The sequence below is a fragment of the Photinus pyralis genome, unplaced genomic scaffold (assembly GCF_008802855.1).
Source record: "Photinus pyralis isolate 1611_PpyrPB1 unplaced genomic scaffold, Ppyr1.3 Ppyr1.4_LG7, whole genome shotgun sequence".
NCBI lineage: Eukaryota > Metazoa > Arthropoda > Insecta > Coleoptera > Lampyridae > Photinus > Photinus pyralis.
The window spans coordinates 31,513,672-31,526,487 of NW_022170738.1; the positions used below are offsets into that span (position 1 = coordinate 31,513,672).

The 12,816-nt window shown below is 35.9% G+C and overlaps 1 protein-coding gene across 1 annotated transcript; it reads right to left on the bottom strand.

The window, feature by feature from the left end:
- Nucleotides 1-2,773: 2,773 nt before the first annotated feature.
- LOC116176727 (TGF-beta-activated kinase 1 and MAP3K7-binding protein 1-like) lies at nucleotides 2,774-5,947 on the bottom strand. The gene is made up of 4 exons (XM_031495485.1): nucleotides 5,566-5,947; nucleotides 5,141-5,514; nucleotides 3,359-3,615; nucleotides 2,774-3,310 (listed from the first exon to the last, which is right to left on the bottom strand). The coding sequence occupies exons 1-4, from the start codon at nucleotides 5,883-5,885 to the stop codon at nucleotides 2,867-2,869; spliced, it is 1,395 nt and encodes a 464-aa protein (XP_031351345.1). The 5' UTR covers nucleotides 5,886-5,947; the 3' UTR covers nucleotides 2,774-2,866.
- Nucleotides 5,948-12,816: the final 6,869 nt, after the last annotated feature.

Consider the following 12,816-nt stretch of genomic DNA (forward strand, 5'->3'; position numbering starts at 1 on the left):
TTATCCTCCGCGTGCAAAACTCACTCAATGTTAATAAATCAATTTTGAATTGCAACTTGCATTATTCGTATACCGCCAACAAAATGGAATTTCTCGAACTGTGGGTCACTTTTCGAAAAACGACAGGTAGAGGGTTTTAGGTGGGCCCTTGGGCCTCCACGGCGCCCTTATCCTCCGCGTGCAAAACTCACTCAATTTTAATAAATCAATTTTGAATTGCAACTTGCATTATTCGTATACCGCGCCATTGACCAAACAAAAGGGAATTTCTCGAACTGTGGGGCACTTTTCGACAAACTACAGGTAGAGGGTTTTAGGTGGGCCCTTGGGCCTCCACGGCGTCCTTATCCTCCGCGTGCAAAACTCACTCAATTTTAATAAATCAATTTTGAATTACAACTTGCATTATTCGTATACCGCGCCATTGACCAAACAAAAGGGAATTTCTCGAACTGTGGGGCACTTTTCGAAAAACTACAGGTAGGGGGTTTTAGGTGGGCCCTTGGGCCTCCACGGTGTACTTATCCTCCGCGTGCAAAACTCACTCAATTTTAATAAATCAATTTTGAATTGCAACTTGCATTATTCGTATACCGCGCCATTGACCAAACAAAAGGGAATTTTTCGAACTGTGGGGTGCTATTCGAAAAACGACAGATAGAGGGTTTTAGGTGGGCCCTTCGGCCTCCACGGCGCCCTTGCTTTCCGCGTGCAAAACTCACTCAATTTCAATAAATCAATTTTGAATTGCAACTTGCATTATTTGTATACCGCGCCATTGATCAAACAAAAGGGAATTTTTCGAACTGTGGGGTACTTTTCGAAAAACGACAGTTAAAGGTTTTTAGGGGAGCCCTTGGGCCTCCACGGCGCCCTTACCCTCCGCGTGTAAAACTCACTCAATTTTAATAAATCAATTTTGAATTAATGAATTGCAACTTGCATTATTCGTATACCGCGCCATTGACCAAACAAAAGGGAATTTTCGAACTGTGGGGCACTGTTCGATAAACGACAGTAGAGGGTTTTAGGTGAGCCCTTGGCCCTCCACGGCGCTTTTATCCTCCGCGTGCAAAACTCACTCAATTTTAATAAATCAATTTTGAATTGCAACTTGCATTATTCGTATACCGCGCCATTGACCAAACAAAAGGGAATTTCTCGAACTGTGGGGCACTTTTCGAAAAACTACAGGTAGGGGGTTTTAGGTGGGCCCATGGGCCTCCACGGCGTCCTTATCCTCCGCGTGCAAAACTCACTCAATTTTAATAAATCAATTTTGATTTACAACTTGCATTATTCGTATACCGCGCCATTGACCAAACAAAAGGGAATTTCTCGAACTGTGGGGCACTTTTCGAAAAACTACAGGTAGGGGGTTTTAGGTGGGCCCTTGGGCCTCCACGGCGTCGTTATCCTCCGCGTGCAAAACTCACTCATTCACACACTTGCGGAATTTGTCAACTTCGGGGACGAATTTGTCGGGGGTTTAGGGCTATTTTCCGAAAAGGGGATGAGAATTGGTCCCGGTGCCATCACTTTCGATGGCCATTGATAAAAAAAAAACAAAAAAAAAAACGAATGTAACTTCAGCCCGGTCCTAGTTATTTTTTGTTTTCCCGTTTAGGTTGGTACTACCCCAAAAGCGAATGTCCTTAAAAAAAAAGCGAATGTAACTTCAGGCTGGTTGGCACCAATTCACAATTAGAACAAATTGAACTAGCACAATGGATTACAGAAAGCAAAAAGTGACCTTCAATCCAATTCCAACACAAAATGAACCGATAAAAAGCTAACTTGCAAAACTAAACACACCATTTTCCTTGCTATACAAAAACTAACAATGTTTTTTAAAATTTGCTGGACATCGAAAGTTCTTGTTGTTACACATGTAAAACACTTTCGGTACTTGTCGTTTGAACGGTGTCTCTATATACGCCAACGGTAGTGGTCACACACTGGGATGTGTCCTAAACGCGCAGTACAGTAGACACTACCATTATTATTCCCTACTCTTTACCCCAGAAATTACTACTATAATAGTTAGTAGCATTGATTATATACTTACGTTCGTAGTATATATATAATCAATGCTATTAGTAACCCTTTTCTGGGTCTTTACCCCTTATCCTTAAGATTAAAGAGGCCAGAAGAGGGATGGTCTGTGGAAGAGGGTTATTAGCCGATGAGTAGCAGAGGCATATCAATACAGCGTGATTGATTTTGCGTGTCCAAGCGTATATAGGTACTTTTTTTTATTATTGGAGATAGGAAAAAAGTGTAAGAGGCAAAAATACTTTCTGATGAAGGTACATATTCAAAAAAACAAAAGAGCATCAGAAAACAATTTTTTTTTAAATAGAACCAAAGACGAAGAGGATAGTCTATGATAGAACGGATCCATTTTTCTGTAACATTCTTAAAGGGCTTGAAATTCTCTTTACAATAATATCATATAGGTTATAATTACGGATACAGTTTAGACCAATCGCAGTATAGTTGTGGAAATTTAAACAAAAACGTAAAGTTTAAAACAGGACGCTAAGAAAACAAATGAAGAGCAGTTCCACAAACCAAATTTAAATACATTGCACTTGCTTCCTATGTATTTATCAGTACATCAAATAAAACCTCTTAACATCTTTTCGTTTGTGCAATTATTATTTTGTTGCATTGTGGTTCTTATAAGTTATATTATTCACTAAACTAATTTTGTGACAGACATGACAAATGAAAGACTCTCTTTTGTTTTTGTTGCGGATATACTACTATACACACCCCGAAATTAGGATTTATTAAATACAGCTACAAAAGAAATAGCATTTAGTTATCTAAAGATCTGTAAAAAGTAGATCTTATAAAATATTTAAAAATCAATCCCTTTTGGAAGAGTACCATTTTGTCGAGCAATTTCGACATTTTTGTAATAGCTGGAAAAATCCACATATCCTTCAATTCTTTGGTCAGGACCGACACCAATATCACTGTCGCTTCGAACATCTGAGCTGCTTGAGGTATCATTAGTGCTTACAATACTACTACTCCTGTAATTATCATTTACTGACGTTAAGGTACTAGAGGAATTATTAGGAATTGTGTTTAAAATAGGATTAAAAGTAACTGTGGGATTTGTGGGAGAAGTGATCGCATTTGGCATTGGGAAATTAAAATTTCTAACAATTAATGTTATATCTTCACGTTTTGTGGAACCCGTCTTAAAGGAATTTGACATATACCAGTCATGGTGTAGTCGCACAGCACGATCGACGACTGCCTGTGCAACACCCGTGAGTGTTCCCTGCTCTCGAAACTAGAAGAAATGTTGTTAAGAAAGAATAGCACATGAATCAAGCCGTACTTGTTCAACTACCAGTTGTGCAATGTACTTGTTGACTTGATCCGTTCCAGTCGCCTCCTCAATGGACTTGTATAAACCGGCCGACATAAGAAGTAAAAATTGGCAAGATTCGTCTAAAGGTATTCCACCGATAATTTCTGGTTCAGCTACAACCGGTTCCTGTGTAGATACCTTCAAGTCGTCAAATTCTTTATAGCCACCCTTTATTAAATAGTTACCCAGGCAACGGGTATTTTCTTGGTTTCCTAAGTGAGAACCTAAAACAATTAATTTGTTCTTTAATCACATTAACCTGTTTTGGTAAAAAAAAAAACTGCCAGATACCTACAGTCGCCTCTGGCAAAACCAACCAATATAACAGTAGCCACTTCCTTGAGTTAATAAAAAGTCGATTTCTAGATGTGAAGCGGATGAAATGCAGTTAAACATTAATTCACATTTCACAGAGCTCTTTGATCTGATATACTCAAAACAAAATAACATTGGTACTGATTTAAATTGTTGGTGTAGGTAGATTTTTGTATTTATCAGAATTAAGTTTGAATTTGCATGTATTATTTATTTAAAAAAACATAACATGTAGACATGTATTACAAGCATTGACTAATACCCCCCCAATTAGTCAATGGTTTTACTGTCTCAGGTATGTTGAACGAAATGATAAAATTATATAGCTGGATTTGGGAAATGTAATATTGTCAAAGAGACAAGAGCAATAGATACACTGAATCCAATAGAGCGCTACTATGGCAAATGAAAACAAGACTGATGAAGGGACTTTTTCCCCTCTTACCGTTTCATGTAGCTATTTTAATAATTTTAAAAGTAGTTTGAAACACCATCGATTTAGTATAAACATTAAATGTATAAGATGGTATTATTCATGGTCACTTGGATTCGATATTGTGCAACATTGTTTTAATGCTGAAAACTATTAGGGGGCACCAACAACAAATCAAAGCACCACAAATATATTGTGTATCTAGAAATGGAACGTTAGACCGTATTTGTACCCTTGTAAATAAAAAATGTTTGTACACGCCGTGCGTAAATTTTAACTCCGAACATACAAGCATAATATAACACAAGTCTCCTATGTTCAATTCATAAACATACTATAGACCTACCCCTTAAACTATACAACCAGTCTTACTTTCATCTTTTTCAAATGTTTTTCAATAAACGTCAATAGATTTATTTAATTATATTTTTAATAAAAAGTATACAAAGAAAGGAAAAATGGAAATGTTACAGATGTATTTCAATAATCACAGGATGTATTTGCTGCTAAATATCCTGATAAGCAAATTCCGTCAATTGGCACCATTCACAGCAGCAACAGCATTAAATAATTTCATGTTGATGATTCAATTGTTAATGAATATTTCACAAGAAAAAGGACTTCCCGTTTTAATTGTAGAAATGAAGTTAAATATTTTAGCGTGCGTAGAAAAAAATCAAATTGCAATAAAATTCGAGTAACTGAAAAAAACATAAAAATAGTTTTACAGTTAATAAATCGAATCTGCTAAACAAATCGGCCGAATACATATCTAAAGTAACTACTAAGATTCTTTTGTTTATATTGCTGCCAAATTGGTGTGTAAGGTAAGTTGCATAACTGTTAGGCATATTGATCCTGGTAACTAAACATAGGATATTTGTGTGTTCAGTTAAAAGTTTACGCATTATACTTTAACAAAGAAAGCTACTGTTATGTTGATTGTCTATGCTACAGTTTAGCTATTCCGGATATGCAATTTTGTAACAAATTATACTTACACTTTCTTAGATAATCCATATTCATTCCAATCTGGTGAAGTCTCAATAGCTCATCTTCATTCCGTAAATCGTGGTCTATACTTAATTGCAAAACTTTCAAAACCGAGTTTAAATCTGTTTGACAAAGCAAAACTCTGCTGTTACCCACGTTAGCGACAAACAATTTGTTATTATACAAAAGAGCTATCGCCGCAGTTGTTCCAGAAGACAATTCGATATTGATTCTCTTAATTTTTTCTACAACATCGGGCACCTCCTGATACGCTTGGTACAAGTTTAATCCTTGGGGTATTTCGTCGAAGTAAGCCTCTCGTTCGGCTAATCGATCATAAATTGAGTCCAAATATCCCTTCTCAACGGAAATAAATGCTTGCCTAGGAGAACATAATTAAATTGCTGTTTTGAAGGAATGCGATTGTGCAAACTTTAAAACCTCCTTGGTTTCCTCATCTGATTTTTTTTCGTTTAACTGCTCCAGTAATATTTCGGCAGCTAACCGTTGAAAACAGAAATCGGCAGCTCTAGCACTTTCGTGTCCATCGAATACTCCATACAGGTAAGACGTATCGTTGAATCTCCAGTGGCAGCTTCGATCTTCAAATGAATGTTCTTGTTGTCGGTGGTCGTCTTCTCGATAGATCTGGTTCGTCGCAAAGCCTACTCCTGATTGCTTACATACTGGTAAATCGTCCGTCCAGCTTTTGTCCGTTTGGTAGGACAGTTGAGTTGGTCTAAGCGATCGCATAATTAAATGTTATATTTACTACCAGATAAATATAAATAAATACATCTTTTATTTATAGGTTACATATACCATAAATAAAACATATACAGCGTGTAGTAATTTTGTAGATAAGTACAGGATGGTTTTTGGTTAAAGAATAAAGTACTATGCGATCAAAAATGAGTAGTTGTGGAGTCACCTTTGCAATTTTTGTTTGGGAAATCGTAGTATTAACTTGAACTTTCAAAGGCGACTCGACAGCAACTCATTTTTAACCGCCCATTACTTTATCAAATACTACATAGCCAAAAATGTGTGTTGGTCCGGAATATTGATTTTCCTTTTGCATTGTATTTATATTATAGATACAATTTTGTTATTGCGCATGTAGGCGGAGTTATGAGTGACGTCACCCAGAGATTTTTGTGCAATTTGTGAATGTTTTCAAAAAATGCGGCGTTCTGTGATTGGCTGTACTACAGCTAATAGAATTTTAAGCATAAGATCTCTCCTGTCGTTGTTAAAGGCCGAATTAACACAAAACTTGAAACATTTTATATAAATAAAATTTGTTTTTACTAGCACACATGAAACTTAGGGCTAACCAATACAGTCGCCTGTTTAAATGCAATTGGACCACAATGTCCAAACAACCAAAAACTTCTTCAAACGACGGAAGACTAAGCTCCGAAAAAAATTACTTCCACGGACAGCACTTCGGTCTCGAGGTTTGGCAAAAAGCGTCTTCTTTCCGCGGCCTCAGGTAATTAAACGATTTTCCGACATAATTTGTCTACGGATCCATCAACCATTAAAAACTGCACAGAGACGAAAATAAACAATACGAGTTACGACGGACCTAATCGCCGACATCCGAATTTCCACGTCCACAATAATTCTTAGAATTTCCTTATCTAAACCAAAACATTTCTATAAAAATAATACAATTTTTTCTTACTGCTTAAAATGCAACTTTATGTCTAACAATTACCTTTACATTTTCTATACAAAACGAAAAGCTTAATAAACATATCCAACTTGTCACAAAGGCATTAATGAGCACATTGATGACGAATAAAATTGAGGTACAAAAGTTTCTTAATCTAAACAATTCCAAGAAATACCTTGACTACAAACTCGCTTCGCAAAATTGTTTTGTTAACTCGTAGCCACACCCACAACATTCACAAAAAAAATGTTGATCCAAACAAAATAACAACGTCCCAACTGACACAGTTTTACCTTACAGTAAAGTACAGTGACTACAGTAAATAGATTCGTACGGCTTCTCACACTCAGCACATTTAGAATTCTTTGAAACCTTGTTTTAAAATGTGTTTTTTGAAGTTGCTTTTATCATGTGTCCCACAATCACAATCATCACATTTAAAATCTTAAGAAACTTTATGTTTTAAAAGATGTCGGTTAAAGTAATATTTATTGATTGTCTTATACTCACAATCATCACATTTAAAACCTTCGGAAACTGTATGTATTAAAAGGTGTTTTTTAAAGTTGCTTTTATTATTTGTCCCATAATCACAATCATGACAGTTAAAATCCCTAGAAACGTTATGTTTTACAAGGTGTTGGTTAAAGTAATATTTATTGATTGTTTTATATTCACAAGCGGCACATTTAAACTCCTTGGAAATTTTATGTTTTAAAAGGTGTTTTTTGAAACTGCTTTTTACATTGGTCCCATAATCACAATCATCACATTTAAAATCCTTAGAAACATTATGTTTTAAAAGGTGTTGCTTAAAGTAATATTTATTGATGGCCCTATAATCACAATCAGCACAATTAAAATCCTTAGAAACTATATGTTTTAAAAGGTGTTTTTTGAAGTTACCTTTATCATTTGTCCCATAATCACAATCGGCACATTTAAAATCCTTAGAAATTCTATGTGTTAAAAGGTGGCGGTTAAAGTAATATTTGTTGTTTGTCTTATAATCACAAGTAGCACATTTAAGATCCTTGGAAATTGTATGTTTTAAGAGATGTTGATTGAAGAGGTGTTTATTATTTGTCCCATAAGCACAATCAGCACATTTAAAATCCTTCGAAACTTTATAGTTTAAAAGATGTTGGTTAAAGTTAGATTTACTGTTTGTCTTATAATCACAATCAGCACATTTAAAATCCTTAGAAGGTTTATGTTTTAAAAGGTGGTGGTTAAAGTAATATTTATTGTTCGTCTTATAATCACAATCAGCACAATTAAAATCCTTCGAAACTTTATGGTTTAAAAGATGTTGTCTGATGTTGCCTTTATCATTTGTTGCATAATCACAAGTGGCACATTTAAAATCCTGCGAAGGCTTATGTTTTAAAAGATGTTGTTTGAAGAGGCGTTTCTTATTTGTCCCATAATCACAAATAACACATTTGAGATCCTTCGAGACTTTATGTTTTAAAAGATGTTGGTTAAAGTTATATTTATTGTTTGTCTTATAATCACAATTAGCACATTTAAAATCCTTGGACACTTTATGTATCAAAAGGTGTCGGTTAAGGATATGTTTATTATTGGTCTTATACCCACAATCAGCACATTTAAAATCCATAGAAACTTTATGTTTTAAAAGATGTTGTTTAAAGCTGTATTTATAATTTGTCTCATAACCACAATCAGCACATTTGAAATCTTTTAAAACTTTATGTTTCAAAAGATGATGTTTAAAGCTGCTTTTATAATTTGTCTCATAATCACAATCAGCACATTTAAAAACTTTGGAAACTTGATGTTTTAAAAGATGTTGTTTAAGTCTGCTTTTATAATTTGCCACATAATCACATTCAGCACATTTAAAAACTTTAGATTCTGTTTTGCACTGAGTTAAAAGGTGAAAGTCAGAGTGTTGTGGTACTTCTTCACTATAAAGATATTTAGAACACTGTGCAGTGATGACTTCATCTTTTACTGTAACCAACGTTTCATTGCTCACCAAAATGTTTCTCTGAAGACAGGAATGGATTTCTTCTTCTTGTTTTGGTTCTACTTTAACAAGTGGTGTATCCCCCTCTATACCTAAAAAGAACAATAATGTTGTCAAGAAATCTATTGTTGCACTTCATTAAAACTTTAATGTAAACGGAAATGTAAGGAAAATGTACACACTTACCTAACATCATTGTTTATTTACATGAATAAATAAACAATGCTAACAAGAATTAATGTTCTTAAAGGGCACAGTCGATATCTGCTCTCAAATGCAACGTTGCCAAATCTTATAGTAGGCATTGTATCTTGTAATTAAAATTATACACTGCATTGTCCAAACCTTAACTCTGGTGTCACCTAAAGCCCATCACACAATGAAAAAAATAAGGAATAAGAAATATGGAATAAGAAATAGTGACGCCGTACACGCAGAACACAACAAAGAAATAGCAACAGACTATGTATAAGCCAACTAGAACACTCATGCCGTTTGAATTTACGTCATTACATAATACGCGCGCGCGCCTCTTCTAATGTCATTGGTTCGCAATATGAAATAAGGAATAAAAATTCGACTGAACGAAATTATTATTTCTTATGTCCTAGGCTTATTTCATATTTCAGTGTTGTGTGCAAATGCATAAAGATCAGTAGATTGAAAATTGTTATTCCTTATTTCTTATTCCTTATTTGTTATTTCATATTTCTTATTTTTTTCATTGTGTGATGGGCTTTACTCTTTCCTTCTCTAGGCTGGGACCGGTGCTTGCTGATAATGTTAAGCCCATCACACAATGAAAAAAATATGGAATAAGAAATATGAAATAACAAATAAGAAATAATAATTTTCAATCTACTGATCTTTATGGATTTGCACACAACACTGAAATATGAAATAGCCTAGGAAATAAGAAATAATAATTTCGTTCCGTCGAATTTTTATTCCTTATTCCTATTGCGAACCAATGACATTAGAAAAAGCGCGCGCGCGTATTCTGTATTTATTATCTTGTTAACCTAAAATAAAACAAGTAATTATGAGGTGTTGTTTTTGTGAAGTTATGAACTTGGAATTATACGTATTTGATGCCGGTGCAATAAATTAGCCTTACATTTAGCTGCCATTATAATGACATACATAAATTCAAACAGCATATGAGTGTTCTGGTTGGCTTATAGTCTGTTGCTATTTCTTTGTTGTGTTTTGGGTGTACGGCGTCACTATTTCTATTATTCTCTTATTTTTTCATTGTGTGATGGGATTTTATTTAGTTTGAAGTTGTAAAATATAGTGTACGTAACACCTATGTTCTATGCTAACTTCACACTTCAGTAACACAAATATCCATATATATAAGAGAAGCAATATGTATGTACTATAGGAGTACATACCTTATAGCGTTTTCGATTGGAAAAACTCGTACTGCACGAGTGTTGCACGAGAAACTGAAGAAATGCATGTGAAAATTGCTGTCAATGGAACATAAATATTCGTAAATATTTGTTGTCATTTGTCCTTCCTCATTTTAGATTTAGGTAATCGACAAATCTCTATTCTAAAAAATGACTGAAACGATTTCAGTATTATTTATGATAAACGATGAGGAAGATAAATTTGAAATTCCTGTAAAGGACCAATTTTTGGCGTTCAGTTTAATGAATTAAGTGCAACTTTTTGTAAAATAGAAGTTATGGCTATTTCAGCATCTTGTCTATCGCAAGATGACGACAAAAAACTCTCCAATGCAAGAAACAAATTCAAATTGTCGCACGTTTGTTTTGAAAATTTGTTAACTAGCAGCTCCACGAGCTCTCGGACCTCGTGCGTCGAAATTTGCACTGAGTGCGTAATTGTTGCATCACATTTGCCAATGGAACACAGAAAATTGCTCTAAAATTACCAATAGAACGTAAAAATTGCACTCGTGCAGCACGAGTTTTGCCAATCGAAAACGCTATTATATATATGCTGCCACCGCGCTTTGACTGCCACCGAAAATATGGCGGTCGTCTCGAAATTCGCGTCAAATTCACGCATGCCGTGGATGCGGTATTACGGGTCCCCTCTCTTTCCTTGTCTAAGGGCTGGTATTATAAAAGTACAGTTCAAGCGGAGATTAATCAAACGGCGATTGAACGTCAAACCAAGATTGAGAGCGGTTGCGTATTATTCGAGAAGGGAAGTGATAACAGATGGCGCTACCACAAAACAAAATGGGCGGTGTAAACGGGGTTAAATTGTGTTTTGTATGTATCGTATCATATCCAGTGAAACACTGAGGCACACAACAATAATTCTTGCTCTTATTTTTTTTTAAAGAGGACGAATTTAACGTACATTCAGCCATAATGCTTATTATTTATCCCGTTTAGGTTAGTTACATATTTCTCCGCCACGTGTCGCGTCGATCTCTCCCCTTCTCGAATAAACACCTTGGGAAGAGCGTTTGGTTAATCTCCGTTTGAGCTTACGATCCCTAGGATGGTAACACTGCGGGCGAACCGAGGACCAATCAGGGCGCAGAATTTTCAGTGGCCGATGCGTCAGCTGATGACGTTTACGTTCTTCGCACCCATCGCGCCCGCGCCGTTCGTTCTTTTCGCTTCTGTGCCATTTGCCCCTGCCACTGTAACTGTGCTGATCTGTTCATCCCCGTGCTAAATCGTTTTACATAGCGCTGTTTTGCCTGCCACTGTGCCAATGATAGACAAGGGAAATTTACGGACGCGTACGCCCATCAGCAAGCGGACTGCGTTCAGTCATATTTACATATAATTGAAAATAAACGGGCGGACGCCTCTACTACCAAGAACAAGGTAGAGCATCAGGATGTCATCACTTGTGAGTTTTTTGTTTGCATCTATATAATTCTGTGTTTATACTGCACACACGCATGGAAGAAAATTGCAGAGAAGTATAACGCTGCATTGACTGAGCCACATTTGAGTAACTGAAGACAAAATATGATCTAGCACAGTGAAAAACCTTACTGGTAATGAAGCTAGAGCTGGTGACGACAGCCTCACCATCGATGGGCAATTATTAATTAATTAACACACCCAGTTGCGTAAATTCGCAAAAATAATAGAATTTCCATAGAAAAGCACAAACCTACTTGTTTGTTTGGGGGACAATTTAGTGCTCGAATCCTGTTTTATGGGGATCTAACAGTATCCTTGGATCACCGAAATCTCTGCCGAAATTCCTCTTCATCTCACTTGCCGAAATTCCTCTTCGAATCACTTGCCGAAATGATCAACACGTTCTCTAAAATTTCTGCTCTTCTTCTAATGAACTCATCCTCTGATGAAGAGTCATCGTCGCTTACTGCCCACGGTAACCGATCTCTTGCACGTCCAATTTCAATTATTTCCATTTCATTATAAATAGAAACAATGACAAAACAAAATAAACTGGTTACAGTTCTTCACACGTGCGCGCGCTTAATCTCCGTTTGGGCGCCAAAACCCGAGAAAATTGGCGGGTTGACTACAATCGGAGATTGAGCTCTGGTTACGACTTAAACGGCGTTTATAATACTCGCAATCGCACTCAAACTACGATTGAACGCCAATCTCCGTTCAAGCGGGCTTTATAATACCGGCCCTAAGGTACATACCATGCGATCAAAAATGAGTTGCTGTCGAGTCACCTTTGGAATTTTTGTTTACAAGGCAAATCGTACTTATCTTAAAAATCCAAAGGCGACTCGACAGCAACTCATTTTTGATCGCCCGTTATGTGTGATTATATGAGTTGCGATTCACTGATTACCTTACCGCATATCTTCTCATAACATTAAATTTTCCTTACAAGGCTATGTACTTTTTCATCTTGCTCTAAACAGGATTTTATTGTACAACAGACGAGTCACCACGTCCTGTGTATTTCACCGTTTCTCAGAATCTTGGTATCTGCTTACCTGACCCATTGTTCTCAAAACTTTATTTTAACCTATGTCACCTCTCGAAGCTTACGTGATACATATTGTTATAAACTTA